Here is a 19,520-nt window from a genome sequence, read left to right as displayed (position 1 = left end):
TGTAACAATTAAAAGGAACAAATCCATTCTAGATTTACAAAAGCAAGTAGCCTTGCCTGAACATTCACAGAATTACGATGGTCATTTAGAAAGTAAAAGTTTTATCAGCTTTTCTATTGTCAAAAAAAAAAAAAAAGGACAATGGTTTTAAACAGCAAGCTAAGGCTGAGACCCTTTTTGTGTTCAAACAAGAATGAAAGATGATAATCCAAATTCTCTAAGTACAGAACAATTACAATAGAAGTCTGACTTGTATGTGTTAGCTTTCCATATCAGCAGCACAGTCATAGCTGTAAAGTTCTTTAGGCTCCACTTCAAGAGGCAATTCTCAATCCTCTGTGCACAATAGTTTGTCTATTATTTCTCATTGATGCTGGAGATAAATAACTGGACCCTCATGATCTACTTAAGACTTCAAACAACTCAGCCTCATGCTCAGCAAGTGACCTGGGGACACAACCTCATCTTCTGCCTCCACCACAGGTAAGCAGTTCTCCAGCACTGAACCAGAACCCTCCCAGCCACCTCCTGCACTTCTCTAAGAGCTTATGGTGCCCCAGGTACTTTCAGCTGATAAGCTACTTAGTTCAGGTCAGCCTTTACTATAGGGCCGTCCCAGGAGCAAATACAGTGGTGACTGAGCTAAAAGCTGCAATGGGCACTGACAGAAACACAAGTTACTATCAAATGCGTGTAGATGTGTGTATTTTATAATAGATAGCATAGTATTAGGGTGAGATAAAGTAACAACGTACTCTATCAACAAGTAGAGATCACTGATGGAAGCTAACCTGCAAATGACTGCAGAAAAAGACAGCAAAAGCCACTACAAACCTGGTTTCAAAACTAAATTTGGGGAGTGGAATAAATAACTGCAAAAATTATTATTAAATTACTGTGTTTGATACTTACAGGGTAGCTGACTATTACTTGCTTCTTAAATCAAGAAATAGCAGAAGCCATTCTCTCTCCCTCCACATACACAAATTGTAACTTGACTTTAATAAGGAAGTTTCTCTTGACTGTCAAAAATAATCTTGAAAATGTTACAGAAAACTTTAAAAATAAAAAGTAGAATTAAATGTAATTCACTGACCTTCTTGTAGTCCATTATATTTCCTTTTCCTTGTGCCTTAAAGAGAAAGAGAATATATATATATGTTATTACCTATTGCAAACTAGAGTTGTGAGAATAAAGGATGCTATTAAAAGACCTACTACTTTAAACATAACTGACTTTCTTTAGGAACCTGATGCAGAAAAACCCAAAATTCAAGCAAAGGTGTTATCAGCTTGTCCAACATAGTTCTGTTTTCAGACGAGAGCTGCAAATGCTCACTGTAATTTTTTATGACACGTTGTTGTTAAACATTTGTTGAATCCAAAATGTTTTGGTCTTAAGAAATCTTGCTGCTTGCACTAATTAATCTCTCCCATGAATTTCTGAAATAAACTATAATTTATATCATCAATAACAAGATTGAACTTCTTAAAAGAGAACACTTCTATGCTCATAGCAATTTGCACGCAATTAATAACAAGTCTAAAGTTGATCCTCTCAAAGAGTATGTCAGGACCGTGTCAGAACTATTAGACCGACGTTAGATATACTAATTATGCTTTTGGTTTATGATTGTATTTATCTGCTAACACATTTAGAAAGAAGCACGAATACATTTAAGGTCCTTCTTGCCCAGATGCAGAAAAGCACATTATCCAAATTCTTCAATTTTGTCACTGAGTGATATAGAAAAGAAGATGTCTCTGTCTTTCTCACTTAGTGATACTTAATGTTGGAGACAGAGCGTTGCTGCTTGGCCAAATTGAAGCCCTTCCCTTCGGTCAAATCCGGCTGTATGATTATCTCCTTGTTCAACTCCAGTTCTTTTCTTTTCAGGCGCACTGAGAAATAAATCACTACTGTTTCTTTCCCTCTAGCCTCCACAAGAGAAGCCCACAAACCTCACCTCTTCTGGAAGGATGCAAATAAGGACCTGGAAAGGTAGCGGTCCTTTCTGGAGACCTAGGAGAAGAGCCAAGAAGAGCAGGCCAACTGGCCTAAGGAGAAGAGCTGAGGCCTGCACTGAAGAGGAACACTGTGTGGCAAGCACAGCTTTGAGGAGATGTTGCCAAGCTGGCACAGATTTGGAAAATGAATTAATTTTTGTAGGGAGGAAAAACAAAATAGAGAAAAGAACTGATGAGAAACCAAGCAACCAGAACAGGAAGGAAAACAGTGAAAAACAAAAGTGATTTCACTGAAGGAGAAAGGGGACTGGTCCACAAAAACTCTTTATTACTCTCCTTACGGTTCTCCTTAGTAAGAATTCAGCTTTTCTGGAGCGCATATTAAGAGAACAGCCTGATAACATTCAGGACTAGTACAACCACTGCCAATAACCACTTTCTTGTTTGTGTATTCCCATCCCTCTGATTTGTCAACTTTTACTCATACTGGCTGGATATTACAGCTTCTTCAAAACCTCTCTCGTAGTGACACTGTGTATCAGAACATACCAGAAATGTTCTCTAACAAATGATTGCCTACATAGAGATTGACACTGCAGTGGAGAATTTGCCAGCACGTTTGAGGAAGATGCTTTTCAGTCTTAGCAATACCAGAAAAGGTGTGCTTGGCATGCCTCCTCCTGCACATATGACGTTACAAACAGCAATATTTTCTTATGCTCTGCTCCTCTCAAACATTCAACGGCAGTTGCAATTCTCCAAGCAGCACCCTTAACTCATCTTTCTTAAGCCTTCTTTACTACAATGGCACATTTGCCATTTTCTTTCTTTTGCCCTCATAGAAGCTTGATCTTTTACTTTTACTGACCCTGATTTCTGACACACAGACTTTTTCCTTTTACATCAGATTTCTGCACATTGTTTAGCTTCCTCAAATGTATCAAGCCTGGCTTGCAAAAGGTATGCCCTCTTGTCAAACTTGCACAGCTTTCTAGGTCTCACTGCTTGGCTGGGGAGGTCAGTTTCAGAGTTGTTGGCACTCCGGGCCCTCAAAGAAAAGCATCTGCTTACCAACATACTGGAGATACGAGCAGCCAATTCAGCTTAGCCTTCCTCCTGAATACCAAAGATCACCATGTGCCAGCAGTGAAGGACAATAACATCATGACATTCTTCATGAATAATGAGGTGGAGTGAAATCAGCTCACCTTGCCAGGAAGAAAGATCCCTGAATCCCCCATGAAATGACTCAAAATGCATCAAATAAGCAGACGGTTTAAGACAATGCTTTTGGAGCAGGTTTTTGGGACTACTGTTTTCCAGGATTTTTTCTTTCTCAGATGGAATGGCCCCTCTAACACACGTTCTTAAAACCTGTACTTCAGGAATGCTTGATGAGGCGTTTAATAAATGCTTTTCTTCCAGTCCTGCTTCTTCTGAGAAGGCTCAGAAAGATATGTGGAAAGGTTCAAGGATTACCCAGGCCTAGAGGAGATGGTTCTAGCTTCTGAGTTATTCCCTTTTTCAATTTCAAATGCTGTGGGCTAAGACAGGTTCTATATCTGAGGGATTTTACTTAATTTCTTCACTAAAACTTTCATCTTTTACACCTCATTGCTTAGATGTTGGATGCCTGTAGAAGGTGGAGAATTTTTGTACTTGACTAGTGAGAGAGATCCGTATGTGGCTATAAGTGGCCAACTCTTCTGTTTTCTGACCTCTAGGATATCCTCCTTCGTGTAGTCCTGGGTTATCCACTAAATTTTAAGATTACAAGGCTATCCAAAAGCTCAGTGGGACTGCATTCAGCAACTATTTTATTAGTTTATCTGAAGATGAGCATTTCTTTGTCTACAGCAGTATTTCCTAGGAACCATCTAGGATTGGATTTTTTTTTTTTTTTTTAATGTTCATTTCAGGACTCTACTCCAACCCGTGTTCCTTTTAAAATAGACACCTGACCAAACAGCTCATTAAGCTTTTTAGTTTTAAATGCAAAAAGGGGGAGGATTTTGGTGGTGAACTCAGTAAGAACAGGAGAGATTCTGGTCTTTACGGATGATCATTCATTCATGCAGATGTCTTTGTGCATGTGCACACATATATGCACACCCACGCTTTTTTTGTTTTTTTCCCCCTCCTATGACAAGGCTTCCCTCTGTACACATCCCAGGTCCCTTTTAAGTTAGTCTCTGAATTCCACCCAAATCAGAAGCTAATCTTCTCAAAACACAAATATTCAGCGTTGATGTAGCCTTCCACACCTGGGTATCTGGCACGTTCTGCTCTTTCCAAATCAAGTGACAAGCGGGCTTTTAAAAGGTCTCCAGCTCAGCAGCAGAAAGATGCATACAGCTGCCTCCATTCAAAAGCTACCATGGCAGCAGCACCTGTATCTGGACCTCTGGTAAGGGAACTGTGGTGAAACAACCACACAAGTCCTGGGCGCTCCACAGCAGTGCAGGCATCCTTGATGAAGACATTTATGAAGGCACTGAGTCCTGGAGACAAGCTTTCTGAGCAGTATGCACTGCAGAGGCTACCAGGTACAATACAGCTCTCTGTCCTCTTTCCTGAACTCTAAGACCTTCCTGCTGGAGGAGGAAGCTACCATGAGAAGGTGCTACCTTGAACCCGTCATATGAATGTTCGTACAGAGAAACAATTCAAAGGAGAAAGCCAAATTACTTAACAGTAACTACAGGTTCATAATGTGATTTCCATATGCCTAGTCACAACTCAGCTACTAGAAAAATATCTGTCTGACAGGGACAGAGTATATTGTGCACGCTTTGCCTATTTATACCACACCAATGACACTGCAGAAGAGGGTGGCTTATGAGCACGGTGTTATCTGCCAACATGACAAAGCCTCTGGTTTGAGTGCTTGGCCTGTCTTGAATGTCACAGAGTGAATGTGACTGCGGATGATATCTCAAAGAGCTGGTAGTTAATGAAAAGTAATTTTCCCTTCTAAATCATTAGAAGCCAAGAAAGGCTCCTGGACTAGACGTTCCACTTTGTATTTAGCTAAAGTAGCAGTTAGCAGATACTTCTGTGTAGAGCATGTCATTTCTTTTATTTTTTTTTCCTTCAGCAAGAACTGCTTCATTGTTTCTACAATGCCCATTTTTGGTATGAGAATTAGCAAGCAGACAGACGGCACTCCTGGAATCCTGCAACCTCCTCTAGATTCTGCAGATGGGAAATGGTTTCAAAGCTTTTATGAAGTGTGCTGTGGTAATACCATTATTCTCCAACTGCAATCATCCAAATCCATTTACATTCAACTCACACATGAGCCTTGTGTTGAGACGGTAGAATTCCAAAATTTCTCTTCATACGCTATAAACTATCAGGCCTTAATTCCCCTAATTTCAAAATGACAAAAAGTTCATTTTGGTTCATGATTCATACACACACACACACTGCACCCCTGCAAGGCTGTAGATGCTGCACGTAAGTCCCAAAATTTCACTGCTGAAGAGACTGCGCCTCTTGCTTGCGGTATGTGAAGGCAGGCTGCAACCTGGCCATCGTAAACGCAGAACTAGCAGAAGCTCAAACTTCACACCCTGCGATGCAGAGTTCTGCTTTCAAACCAGGAAGGAAAGGAGCCATCAGCAAGCACATCTTGAAAAAAATACGTTTGCACAGAACTAGCTTATTATCAAAGACAGCAAACTTTCTACTGAAGAATCTGTGTAACAACAGCAGGAATTTCCACAGTACACATCACAGCTGTTTAGGCAGGCAAAACATGTCTGATTGATGCAGAAACACAACAGCATGCTTAATTTTGGCCATTTTTTTTGTGTCTTCCCCCCTTTCTCTCCCTGCTCTCTTGTTCAGTTATCGAGTTTTATTTCTACACCCAGGAAGCTATTCATAGACCTGAACCCACAGTGCTACATAGTTATGTAAAACAGATACACACTTATGCCCTTCCTCTTTTAAGTATTAGAGAAAATGACAGCTGAAATAAAAGAAATGAGACTAAGGACATCAGCCAGCTATATCTCACAAATAATTTGTAGTGGTCATGAAGCTGAACCCCCCAGGTCTTCTCCCCCTATCGAAAATTACTGTTCCCAGAGCAAAGGTGGCAGAAGGAAATGTGTACCTACCTTATGGCCACCGTAATACAAAGTTCTTTGCATTACACTGACAGTGAAAGTAGCTTTAAGCTAAGACATGGGACTTTGCAGAAGTAGAGAGCAACAGACATACGCTCCATGCAAATGAATGCGCTTGTTACACTGACACACAGAAGTTTAACGGAGCTCATTTATCAGCTCCTTTGATTTTACCCTCCCAAAAGCATGAAAGAGAAGTGTTAGAGAGCAGAAATAACCTTTGTATTGTCTTGTCTGTTGTCAGTTTCTGGGTTTCTCTACAGACTGAGAGCATAGGCAATGAAATGAGATACAAATGGCAGAACTATGAAATTCTAAAGAACGTTTTAATTTACCTCTCTGATTTGTTTAATCCATGCATCCCTTCCAAGGAATTCCTGATGAAGGACTGCAGGAGCACAGTTCAAACTGAAGGCCATGATGTCACTAGAACTTTCTTTAACAAATGGCTGAAGGTCCGAATGTAGCTGAAAGAGAAGAACATCTTTCTTGTGTTTCCAGAAACAGCCTACACTTTTACATCCCTCCACCAATTCGAAGTCCATATCCCGATTCTATACCTACTTGCCATTTTCTGCTTTGACACTTGTCTTTTAGTTGCACTTCAAGTTTGGGGGAGGGAGAGGAAGAGGGAGAAGCACTGCAGTGGCAGAAAGCTGTGGTGAAGGTAAGTATGTAGAGTACCTCCAAAGAAATATGTGAAGGCCAGCTTGCAGAGCTGGGCAAGTGGTGGGACAGCCAGGTAGGGAACTGTTAGGTGGAAGGAAGTGGAAAAAACATAAAGGAAAGAATGATCTAGTCTTTGGTGGAAAGAAGATCATTTTTTCATCTGTGAAGGTAACACATTCTACTTTTCAGTACCTGAGGAAGTTGATGCAGTATGAACTGCTTTCTGACAAAGGAAATGTTACACAGCTAGCAGCTTTCTATGAAAATCATGTGATCCCTTATATACAATTATATTAGTCAATAGTGAAAGTATTAATATTAAAGCATGCGCAAAATATTATGGCTACAGTCTGCACTAGAAGCAGTTTATTCACAGAGTTGTACCTCGTAATAGCATACAGTGGTACTTTTGTGGCAGCAAAGTTGTGCTTTAGAAACCACTTTGTTTTCCTGGAGGAACTAGAAACTGTCTAAATCAACTGAGCAGAAGTGGATGGGAGGTCTGCTTGCCCATCTCAGCCTACATCTGTATTTGCAAGTAGTGCAATACCGAAGGAGTGGATCTGTAGGGCAAAACAAGAGTACTGAGGACCTGAGTTTCTACACTGTGTTTTGCTTTAGACTAGCTCTAGCTGTAGACTGAAAGACTTCCAACTGCTGGAAAACACCTTTCAGTCCAGTCTCCAGTGAAGAAAACCCAGCTTACAGAGAAGACACTGAGATACTCAAACAAAAGTGCACTAAGTGGGGCACTCCTGACTGAGCTGAAATGCCAACACAGATACACCTCTGTGCAAGGCCTGTGACCTTCAAGACAGTGCTGGAAGGAAAATTAAGCATGCACAGCCATTTTCCAGTCACTGTCTCACCTCTGCATGAGGGAGGTCAGAGGCCCTCTCTGGGAAAACCTACTGCTGCGGAGGTTTAGAATCAGAGAATATCCCCAGCAGGAAGGGACCCACAAGGATCGCAGAATCATAGAATGGCCTGGGTTGAAAAGGACCTTAAAGATCATCTAGTTTCAACCCCCCTGCTCTGGGAAGGGTTGCCAACCACTAGAGCAGGCTGCCCAGAGCCGCATCCAGCCTGGCCTTGAATGCCTCCAGGGATGGGGCAGCCACAACCTCTCTGGGCAGCCTGTGCCAGTGCCTCACCACCCTCTGAGTGAAAAACTTCCTCCTAATATCTAACCCAAATCTCCCCTGTCTTAGGTTTAAAACCATTCCCCCTTGTCCTATCATATCAACACATGTAAACAGGCGTTTCCCCTCCTGTTTATACGCTCCCTTCAAGTACTGGAAGGCCGCAATGAGGTCTCCTCACACAGAGCCTTCTGCTCACTGGATCACTAAGTCCAACTCCTGGCTCCACGCAGGACCACCCAAAAATCAGACTATGCCTGAGGCTCAGTGCCATGACCACTGCCCTGGGGAGCCTGTCCCAGTGCCCGACCACCCTCTGGGTGCAGAACCTTTCCCTAACCCCCAGCCTGACCCTCCCCTGTCCCAGCTCCATGCCGTTCCCTCGGGTCCTGTCGCTGTCCCCAGAGAGCAGAGCTCAGCGCCTGCCCCTCCGCTCCCCTCGTGAGGGAGCTGCAGGCCGCCATGAGGCCTCCCCTCGGCCTGCTCTTCTTTAGGTTTAGGCTGCTACTGTCCTCATCTAGTTACCTCCCTCCTTGTCCATCACCTACCCCCTCCTTGAAGTTGCCTCCACAGCAGTTTAGTCAGAAGGGAACACAAGTATCCTTCAGCCACTGCAGCTCCTGCCTCAGCCTCATGTGCTGCTGCAGGCAGGCAGACTTACAGGTACAAAACCCTGTATGGTGGCAGCTGAAACCCAACATCTGCATCCTTATGCAGCTCCTATTAGCGGGATAGTGGTTTGAGGAAGATCACAGGAGCAGAGAAGACAAAGTTTTAAGCTGCTACAAGACAGATGAACTAGAGGGACTTTAACAGGGCCTTGAATGAAACAAGCCACATTGCTAGAAGTGTGACTGTGCCAGTTCATAAGCACTGTTCATACCAGCAGTTTCTGCAAACATATTCATACCAGGCAGCAGCCACAACTCTCAACACCACTGACCTACTGGCAAAGGTCTCCGGCATAATGCTATTACAGAACAGAGCTCAGGAGCAACACATCTTACAAGTCTTTCCGTTTTTAAGATCCCAGAATGAAAGAAAAAGGTGTACCTTATGACTCATAGACATGTGCTTTCCATACTGAAATGCCATGTCCTGAATCTCAGCGCTGTGCTTTGCTAGTTCCATTGCAGCCTGGCAGCTCTTTGCCAGCAAGGCACTATGTGACAGGAAAACCTGCTCCTTCCACGTAGATATTCCGATGTCATCTGTAAGACAGTTCTCCTGCAAATGAAAGGAAGGTGAAAAATGAAAACACCAAAACTGCAACTGTGTCAGCTTGTGGAAGTCAACAGCGTGGCACAGGATAACACCACACATGGGGAATAACAAAACTCTGGGTGCCAAGGTGCCAAAGAGAAGGGCACTCTTTTGGGGATGGGGAGAGAAAAAAAAATATGAAAGAATAAATATGCCAGCAAACAAATTCTTAGTTTTCTGCTCAAAAAGAACAACCCACAAAATATGTGGAGCTATCAATATACTCCACATAAATCCTTTTCTTAATGACTGTATCGATACCTTGAACATTAACAGTCAATTAGGTTGCTCTGGAGGTAATGGGCGGAAAAAAAGAAGGAAAAGAAAAAAAGAAAAGAAAAAAGCAAAGTAGATCTGCATTTCAGCCCCTTGCCAGTAATCAAGAATCAGCAACCCCAACGAACAGGGGATGCCATTTGAGAGGTCACTGTAATTTCTTCCTTGCAGTTAAAAAAAAATAAGATGAATCACAAAAGGAATAAAAAATGCTTATAGAACTTCATTGGAAAGATGAATGGCAGTGATAGAGGATTCGTATCTCTTCCCTCCCGTATTAAGGATGAGGAAAGACTGAAAGTATTTAAAAATAAATAAATACAGTCCTGCTTTAGAAATGTCAAGTATTCATTTTCCCAAAGGACTGATTGAGATCTCAGTGATGCCTCTAGTGAACTTTATCACCTTGACTGGCATGTCAAAGACGCTTAACATTTCTGAAAATCCTCTGCATCCAAAAAATTAATTTGAATTGCTTTCCACAAAATGGAAATGTGTGTTAGTTAACATGAACCCAGGTTTCTTCCCCCAAACCCAAATCCAATTGTATCAACATTTTACTATTTTACTAAAGTGTCTTTAAAGCTAGAAACGACTTGAAATCTTTCCCACATACCCACGCTACTGTCACACCTGTAGGTATTCTCTAAAGAAAGGAGGGGGGAAAAAAGAGAGAAAAAAAGACCAGACCAGACTGTTTTGCTTAGAAAAAACTAAAATCGGTAATGAGAAACTACAGAAAAAAATTCAAGCATTTATATCTTAAAAAAATGGTAACTTCTCAGTTCAGTCAAATCTATAGCATACACTAAGACAAAGCATTTTCTTAAAGAGTAATTTAAAATCTTCCAATATAACAAGTCTTTTCCTTCAACGTGATGTCAATTAAATTACTCAGAAATGAGTAAGTAGTAATTTTGTGTGACCCTATAATTTTCTCACAAGGTATTATCTGTCGTGAAATTGGTAACAAATGAAATAGAATCCATCCGCACAGGTCTAATTTTCCTCCCTTATGGGTATCACCCAGAAGTGCTGCGTTACAAGGGAGAGGATAATCTGAGACTAATGGAAAAAAGTAGGAGGATTCTGCAATGCCAAGTAACACAGTGCTGTATCAAAATGCCGTTGCTTTCAGACACACTATTAACTTATACAAGGAAGGGGAAGAACAGAGAAACCACATGTTTGCTATTATGCATGTGATAACTTACAAAGTCAAGCCCGAACTTTCCTCGTGTTTCATTTTACTGTAGTATTTTTGTTTTAATATCTTAACTCAGCCCAGAGCATGTACAAATTCCCATGACTGGCAAAATGTCAAAATGAGCATTTAATTCAAGTAGTTTCCTATGTATTGAGCTGCTTTTTTTTCCACTTAGATATAGATCAATTTATTTTAAATTTAAAATCAGGAGCTCTTGGAAGACGCAACATAATCTTTTCCTTAACAACCAATCTGCTCTTAGAAAAAAACAGAATTTACTAAAATTTTCTGGATGATACTAGAAATTGGCAGTGATTTTTATAATTACTTGTTTTAAATCCAGCCAAGACAAAAATGCTCTAGAAAGGTATCCTGACATAATTTATTAAGTTGAAAGGCTTTCCGAACACCTTCAACTTGAAAATTTTAGCCTTCCTGAACCTTTGAACAGTAACTGAAACGCAGACATTATCAAATATCAACTGCAGGAACTGAAGCAGCTTAAACAGTCATTCAAACTAGATGTACACAACGAAATTAATTCCATGATATATTACAAAAATATATCCTTTTTAAACAAGTTGAAATTTCATCACATGATTGAAAGTGATGGCATAACAAGCTACTGTCTGCTCCATGAGCATCATGTAAGCTTCAAGCATCTAAAACAGACATCTAGCTTCAAAAAATTACAAAAAATTGAGACATTATAAGATACAGTATTAGTCTTAAAAACATAGCTATTGTGAATCCGTGGGTACAGAAAGAAGCAAGGACTAAAAATGAATCGTGTCCATATGGATCTGCTTTAGCATATGAGCTTGCACACCAAAATATAGCTGATTTTAATCACAGAAAGTCTTATGACCACATACCTCTAAAGCTTCTGCTTGTTAAGAGGTCAAGAGCAGACACAACCTTTCTTCAGCAGAAATTTCCGACAAACTAAATGCCATGTTTTCCCAAAGATAACTCTCATGTTATACCACTGTCCAAAAAGGACACTGCATTCTTACAGGTTAGGTAAAGAAATAGCTAAACATTACTTTAAAACTTTAAGGGAAAAAATAAACTAGTTCTAGATTCCAAAGTCTGAGAAAACTGAAGTACTGGTGATGCTTGTTATTTTTATAGAATTTTTTCACTGTTTTATATTTTTTTATTTATTTTTTAGTCAGCAGGGGATATTTCCAATGATAAAGATGACAGTAGATATCAGCTAGCCCAAAAGATTCCTAGTGAGTCTTCCACTCCAAGTAAAAGCCTTTTAAACTTTTAAACTCACCAAAATCAATTCTGGCTGTAGTTGACAGTGCTCAGACATTTGATTAACTAATGCCTACAGGCTGACCTCATCAAAAAGCTCTGCCCCCAAGAAATGGGTCTAGATCCCAACCAACTCTCCTGCTGCTTGGGTAGCAGTAGCTGGGTGAAGAGACAAATCCCTCAGCATCTCCCAAAGAAAGCAGCCAATTCCAGGTCCAGATACAGTTTGGGGAATGCTGGCATGGGAGTACGGTGAAAATATTTGAACCCACCTTGGTCAATCACTACTTCTGTGTGAGTTATGCTCAACTGAAATGGTCCTCAAGGGTCTAATAGTAGGTCTTTGCTTTTCTTGCATACACGTTTTGACAAATCACTCACAATTTGAAAACTTCAAGAATCAGTGTTTTAAAAATGAATTTTTCAAAGCAGTAACTGCAAGTGGGAAATTAGGAACAGCTGAGGGTGCTCCCACTTTTATTAACGTCAAGGTCAGTTACTGCTTTGTGAGAAAGAAATTGGCTAGTTGAGGTTTTTCTGTTAAGCTATTACTATAATTTAAATCCGGTCTGAAACAATCATCCCAAGCAACAGGAAACAGAAAGACCTCTCAGAAAATGAAATCACGGGACAAAATATGTGATCATAACCATCAGGAAGGGCAGCTTTTAGTAGTTACAGTAAAATGCATCCCTAGTGTAAAAGTGGCACTTACAATAACTCAGTTTGATTTGTCACACCAGAGAAGATGCTTATACACAGTTCAGCTGAAAACATAATTCAGGAAAACATGAATGAAAACTCTATCTTAGAAGCGCACAAAATCATTTGCAAAAACAGGAAGGAGTAGAAGTCAAAGGACTTTTCACTTCAGATATAGTTTGTATGAAGGGAAGCTTTATTTTAATACCACGGCAGCTCTTTCTAAGCCATCTGCTGTTGCACAAAATGATCGAAATGTCTGAACCACTTATATATCAAACTTTAGTTCAATTTTCCGTGGGCAAAGAATCCACATAAATACAGAGAAATACTGTGAAATCGTTTTAGCATTTAAAGGTTTTAAATTAGATAGTTCAAGAATTTCCATTTTACATAAATAAGCCCAATACAGTTATGAGTCTCTCTATAGCAAGACTCTGCAAAACATCTTGCACGTGTTTCTTGTAAGCTTTAAACAGATGTATTCCTGCTTGCTGAACATCACAGGACGTGTTTTATTGGTCTGTTAATACATGTCTTCAGTGGTTTTGGAGGAAGAAGGGATTCTGCAAATTGGTCAATAAAGCATGTCACTGACTACCTAATACTTTTACTGTGAAGGAAGTAAAAAAAATAAATTGAAAAATCATAATAAATTAAAATATCCACATCTGTTAGTTTAAAATCACTCTGGAAAAGCTTAGTATTTAACGAACAAAGCAGTAAACAAATAGCATTGGCCTTGTTTCTAGCTATGATTTCTACCCACCCTCTCCCCCGACACGTTTACCTACTCTTCACAGATGCTCTTTACTCAGATTCTGTATTTTATCATTCCCTTTTGTCTTGTAACAGAGATGTTTTTTAAAGAAGAGCTCTGACTGCTTCCCTGCTAAAAGGTCATTTACATTACTCAAAATTAAATTGATTTACCTTCTATGGTAAAATTTATAGTAAGTAATGGATTTGCTAAGACAGACTCATAGCAGTGCAGCTGATGAACATACGCAGGATCCCAAAACATTATTCCTCAAAGCAGGACTGGTGACCAAACATGGAAGAATGGCTCTGCAGGAAAGTAAATTTCTTTTCATTTTTAAAATTCTGTTACTCTAAAACAAATACCTGTTAATTCTCTATTTGGTACAATGAGTACTTGCCACTAATATATTTCTTTTCCTTACTTGTTTTACATACGAATTCTACCCAATTTTCAAACAATTACACTGAAAATTTCCAAAATACGTAGCAGCTCCTCTAGCCATCAGAAGAACATATCCGAAGTAGTATTATATAACAGTCTCATTCTGACACTAAAAATGAGTTTTGGTAACGCACATCTAGCATCAGCTAGAATACTCTGGAGGTGAGAAAAAAAGGAACACTGCCGATTCCCATGAAAATCCGTAATGCTTCGAGACTGCAAGAACGGTCTGCCAGGTGACACACAAGAGCCAACACACAAGTTCTGCTCTCGATTCTGCTGCTTTGAGCTTCCACATATTGCTCTTCCCCTTTATGTGAAAGGATAGAGACTTCAAAGTATTATTCGTTAGTATTTGTTAACTGATCTGGGATATTAAGACAGAAGGTGAGACAGCAAATAGTTTGGAAGCCTTCAGTCTTCTAAAAGTAGGAAACAGAGACACAGTGGCAATGTTTTTTTCTATTAAAAATAGATATTGTGATCACAACTGAGGGCCTGATAAGACAGCTTTGCACTCACTAAAGGCATACATTTTTATTTCCAAATCAGACCTAGATGTAGGAGAGGCAGATGGGAACCAGAATCGTCCTTTACTCAAAGAATTTTGGGTTCTGAGGTAGGACTTGGCTCACAAAGCTGCAAAGGTTCATCACATCGCCCCTTCCTGCTCCAGGTTACATGCCAGAATATTAGCTTAATCCACTAATGCAGTGTCTTAAACCACAACAGCTATTTGCTACTTTAAACATGAGTGGTGGCCCTAACCTTCAAGCTCTCTTCGCAACCGAAGCCTACACTTTATAGCATGGATTCTCACGGCAAATACAGATGAAAAGCTAAATATTTCATCTTTATTTTCCCCCACTTTACACAGATTTAATGACTCATTATGCAGACACAATGAAGAATGACTGAACAGAACATACTACAACGAGATGGCTGTAGGACTGCATGTAGTTTTATGGAGAGAAAAGTGGTAATGAGAGCTGTCAAATGATTATACCCGTTACACATCTTCAGGAGTAAATAAGGTCAGTCCTGTCAGGTCAAAGGATCCTTTCAATTTTCTTACAGAGTCATCTAAATGAAACAAACTGAAAATAAGCTATCGGGTAAACATGGACTTAGGGTCTCATAAAAGAAATGTGAAATAAAAGAAATAAAAGAAAATAATGAAAGAATAGAAGAAAGAATAAAAGAAAAGAAAGGTGAATTTTGCTGAGTTATTCTTGTCTAATGTAAAAGATAAAACCATCTAGATAGACATCTAGCAAAGCTCAAACAACCCAGTGCTAAACAAGAAATTAAGAAATTATACTACTTTATGCTAATCAGAACCTTGATAACAACTGTATTAAAGGCATATTTAACATATGAAGCACAACTTTCCTGCCTAAAAAAAAAGGAAAAAAAAAAGGTGAGAAGATATCCTTCTGCTTTTCTAATTTTAAGAATTCCCAGCAAAGAAAACGCCATCATAACATCCCTATGCCCTACTGCTAAAAGGAAAGCAAGCTTGACATTTGAGACTTAGTTGCAGAGTAAATTAAAGCATTTGTCTTACCTCCAGGAAACATAGTTCAGATTTTGGTTTTGGTCAAATTGCAGTTAGTGATGGAAGGAAGAGGCACAGAAGATACAAATAAGGCTAATAGCTGACTTAGTCCATTTTGCAATCTTTGCTAAAGAGATATTCAGCACATGAAAGGGACACTGCCTCAGCAGAACAGTGTGAGGAAAGCAGCAGGGATACGTCTAATATACAACAGGGAACTACATTTCTCAAAGGACAGGATCAAAATAAAATGAAATAGACACCACAGTTGTTTGTTCTGGGTCTCATCAGGCCACATATAATCTATTATAAAGACTAAACTTCAGACACTGTCAATGTAATTTTCAGTACCTACTATGCCATCACACTAATTGTGTTTTGAATTAACTGGGCTCCTCTTAGGAAGGGTGTACTGTACTTTTCATCTTGTGTTAGATGGAAAAAGTCACTGAAACAAAACAAGCCTTTTGTATTTGTAAGCGGGCCAGGGTAGGGTAAATATCATGCAGCTGTGCTTAGCATATCTCACACTTCCCCTACAATCTACACATGGAGTGGTTCAGTAATGCAATAGAAAATAATTATTTTCTAGCTACTCTAAGATGATATAATTATTCCCTGTCAGGACCGTCAGCTCAGCACTTTGCCAAATGAAGAAAAAGAAGACTAAAACCTTCAGCAATGGCAAGAGCCCAAAGAGTCTACACCATTTCTCGTTTATACAGGACCCATTGTTAAAATAAAATAGTCTCATTGCTGAGATGAACTAGTAGAGTTTTACTTCAACCCACAGACAAGCAGTTGCTATTTTTTAAATCTGATGTATCTAGAGTTTAGTTGTATTTAGAAGCCTGTGTGAATATGGGAAATACAGTTTTAAACGTTCCTTGCAAAAATTTCAAAGATGCCAGATATTTTACCATTTAGCCACAAGCACAGTCCTTGTCAGCACCACCAAAGGCTGAAGTTCTGCTTATTCTTGGTTTAAAAACAGGAGGTGCAGGAGCACTGCAAAGTGCTCAAGAGCTCCGAGCACAGCATCCCCTGCCTGCAGCCTGGTTGCCTGGCCAGCCCATGGCCCCATCTATCTCCCAAAAGTGCCATCACTGCTCTCCTGCTACAAGTCTTCACCTCGTCAGAGGGAAGAGCTCAGCTGACCAATGTGACTACTCCCTACCTAACTGATTTCAACCAAAAGATGGATATGCTGAAGCAAGGTTGGTTGAAGTAATATGCCTTTGTTTTAAGTAACACTCTTCATGGCCCAGACGTGATTAAGCTGGTGGCATATCCACAGCCCGATGCTCTTCTTGCCCACTGTGGTTTTGGCAGGTGTACAGCCATCAATACAGGTATCTACTGTGGTTGTAACCCATGAGATGAGAGCTTCGACTGAGTTCTTAATTTACCTTGCTGCATACGTGCAAGACATATGCATGGAAGATGTATGAGGAGCGGCTGAGATCACTTGGCCTGTTCAGCCTGGAAAAGACGAGGCTGAGGGTTTTAGTTGCTGAAGAGTAGTGCTCTTTGTTCAATTCTTTGTTTTAATTGTTGAAGAGTAGGGACAAAACGTTTCCCTTTTTCCACTCACCACTGACATCGTCCAACTGCCAGGACTTTTCAACTATGATGGAGAGAGGCTTGGCAGCTACATCAGCCAGTTCCCTCTGGACCCTGGATTCATGTCATCAGGTCCCACAGACCTGTGCCTGTTTAGATTCATCAGGTGGTCTCGAACCTGCTCTTCACTTACAGTGGGTGGGACTTTGATCCCCCAGCCTCCATCTGCGGGTTCAGGGAAATGAAAGACTTGGGAAGCCCGTCTACCAGTGCAGACGGAGGCAAAGAAGTTGTTGAGTACCTCGGCCTTCTCCACGTCTGTCATTACCAATTATTCAGCTAGAGAAACTCACTCCTAGGATAAGAAATTAGACACCTATAATTGCTTACACACTCCTATTTTCACCCCTCAGTCTACTATTTGCACAAATGTTAGAGGTGCATGGTGGCCCTCGCGGACTCCTCCTGTCACCCCAGCGCAGCAGCCCGAAGGGAGCTGGGTCCTCCCTTGTGCTCTTCCTCGAGGCTCTGTGCAGAAGGGATGCCACCTCTGGCACAAGTGCTGGGGGATGGGAAAGAAGCACTCACACAACCCCTGAGAATTGGCAACAGAGTTCTTTATTGCCGGGACATCTTGCAGGTAAGCCCGCGGGATGTCCGTGGTGTTTGGGGGCTCCAAGCTAATGCTTGGGATGGAGCCTGTGCGACGATGAGTAGGGGGCTGGCCGGGCACTCCTGCGACGCTGTTTTTGTGCTCAGATAGCAGAGAGCAAAGACGCGCCGCGGTAGTCCCAGGTCTGATCTGGCCGAGGTGGATCCACTTCCATCAGTTCCTCCACATCTGCTGGTGGATCCGACTCCATGGGCTCCACAGTGTTTGGCAGGAGGACAAGCCAGTCCTTGCCCGGGACTGCCCAAACGGGATGCCTTCTGTCCAGAATGTTTTCAGGCCAGGGTGCCGAACCAGGGGCTCGTCCACTTCCACCCCTAGGTCCCACGCCACTGTCCAGTTGATTGCCATTTGTGGGTCCGATGCTGCTGTCTTTGTTTACAGCCACGCTGTGTTCTGGACTACGGGCAGGCCTCTGCTCCACGCGGCTGTCCAGCTGACACTCCCGCCTTCACCCCACACCACCACTACGCCAATGGTTAGGCCCAGGCCCCCTGTCGCTGGATGGCTGAGGGGACAGCCTGTTCCCCGCGTTGCTGCGGTACCAGTGGTACCGCCTGTAAGTGTCCATGGACTGTGCGCCAGAGGTACCTCGGGCACTGGTGTCTGTTGTGCCGCAGGCGCAATCTCTCTGCCCATGACACTTCTCGTTAGCTGCCTTCATTCTCGGTGCTTCCTTGGACTGCATCGCTGTCCTCACACCGAAAAGGGCTGCCGCTCGCCTTGCTGCTTTGGGTCTTCTTCCTGCCGCACAAGCTGGCAGTCAGAGCACCTAGAAGCTCAGCGAGTGGTGGGCCAGCTGCGGGGGTCCTGCTTTATAGGGCTCGGGGCAGTGGTGGCCACTGTGACCTCAGCAAGCCTCTGTGACGGAGTGGCCCTTGCGTAGCCAAAGGTGGCTGTGTTGGGAGCGGCCTGGAAGATGCCCTCACGTGGAAGGAGGAGGAGGGCTGGGGGGAATGAGGGCCCCTTTTTGGGGGCTGGCTCCCCCAGGCCTTTTGACTTGCCAGAGAGAAAGGCTGCCCCTTGGCCACAGGGACTGCCCTCCACCTCCCATCCTGTGCCCTGGGTTTATTTTTAACACTGGTTTTTAGGTAATTTCATTCTATTCTTTATGTAAAAGAACAGAAGCAAGGTGCATCTTCAGCCCTAATTCCCACGTGCACTTTCTGCTCTGAGTGAAGAATTTCTTCCTCACATCACGTCTAATCTAAATCTCCCCTCCATTTGTTCAAAGCCATTATTCCTTGTTCCATCGCTACACTCCCTGATAAGAGTCCCTCTCCAGCTTTCTTTTAGGCTACTTTTATGGGTTAGGTTAGGTGGCAAAACTGCAGGACACGGCAAATTTCAGCCTTATCTACCTTGTTCCACATGACGTTTTCCAGCTCAGGCTCTAGCCTCTCATCAGTGTAACATAGAATCATAGAAACATTAAGGTTGGAAAAGACCTCCAAGATCATCTGGTCCAACCATCACCCTACTACCAATGTCATCCACTAAACCATGTCCCTGCGCACCAGGTCCAACCTTTCCTTGGCTACTAAGATGGTGAAGGGCCTAGAGGGGAAGACGTATGAGGAGCGGCTGATATCACTTGGCCTGTTCAGCCTGGAAAAGAGGAGGCTGAGGGGGGACCTCATCACGGTCTACAGCTTCCTCACGAGGGAGAGTGGAGGGGTAGGCGCTGATCTGTTCTCTTTAGTGACCAGTGATAGGACCTGAGGGAATGGCATCACGCTGCAGCAGGGAAGGTTCAGGCTGGACATCAGGAAGAGGTTCTTCACTGAGAGGGTGGTCGCACACTGGAACAGGCTCCCCAGGGATGCAGTCCCAGCACCAAGCCTTCCAGAATTCAAGAAGCGTTTGGACTGTGCACTTAGTCATATGGTCTGAATT

General features: G+C 42.0%; 1 protein-coding gene across 12 annotated transcripts in view; it reads right to left on the bottom strand.

Annotated features, from left to right (window-relative positions):
• BEND3 (BEN domain containing 3) overlaps nucleotides 1–19,520 on the bottom strand; it is a 156,608-nt gene that overhangs the window by 43,362 nt on the left and 93,726 nt on the right. For 10 of the 12 annotated variants that reach the window (XM_080586964.1, XM_080586961.1, XM_080586971.1 and 7 more), the window contains exons 5-7: nucleotides 8,969–9,142; nucleotides 6,440–6,571; nucleotides 1,097–1,132 (exon numbers count right to left, since the gene is read on the bottom strand). In XM_080586964.1, coding sequence (XP_080443090.1) covers nucleotides 1,097–1,132; nucleotides 6,440–6,571; nucleotides 8,969–9,142 — 342 coding nt within the window. Of the gene's footprint in view, nucleotides 1–1,096; nucleotides 1,133–6,439; nucleotides 6,572–8,968; nucleotides 9,143–19,520 lie in introns of those variants that run through there. The other 2 variants (XM_080586966.1, XM_080586969.1) reach the window with 2 other exon arrangements.

The sequence above is a fragment of the Anser brachyrhynchus genome, assembly GCF_964034855.1.
Source record: "Anser brachyrhynchus genome assembly, chromosome: 3".
Taxonomy (NCBI): Eukaryota; Metazoa; Chordata; class Aves; order Anseriformes; family Anatidae; genus Anser; species Anser brachyrhynchus.
This window is presented reverse-complemented; position numbering and strand designations above follow the sequence as displayed.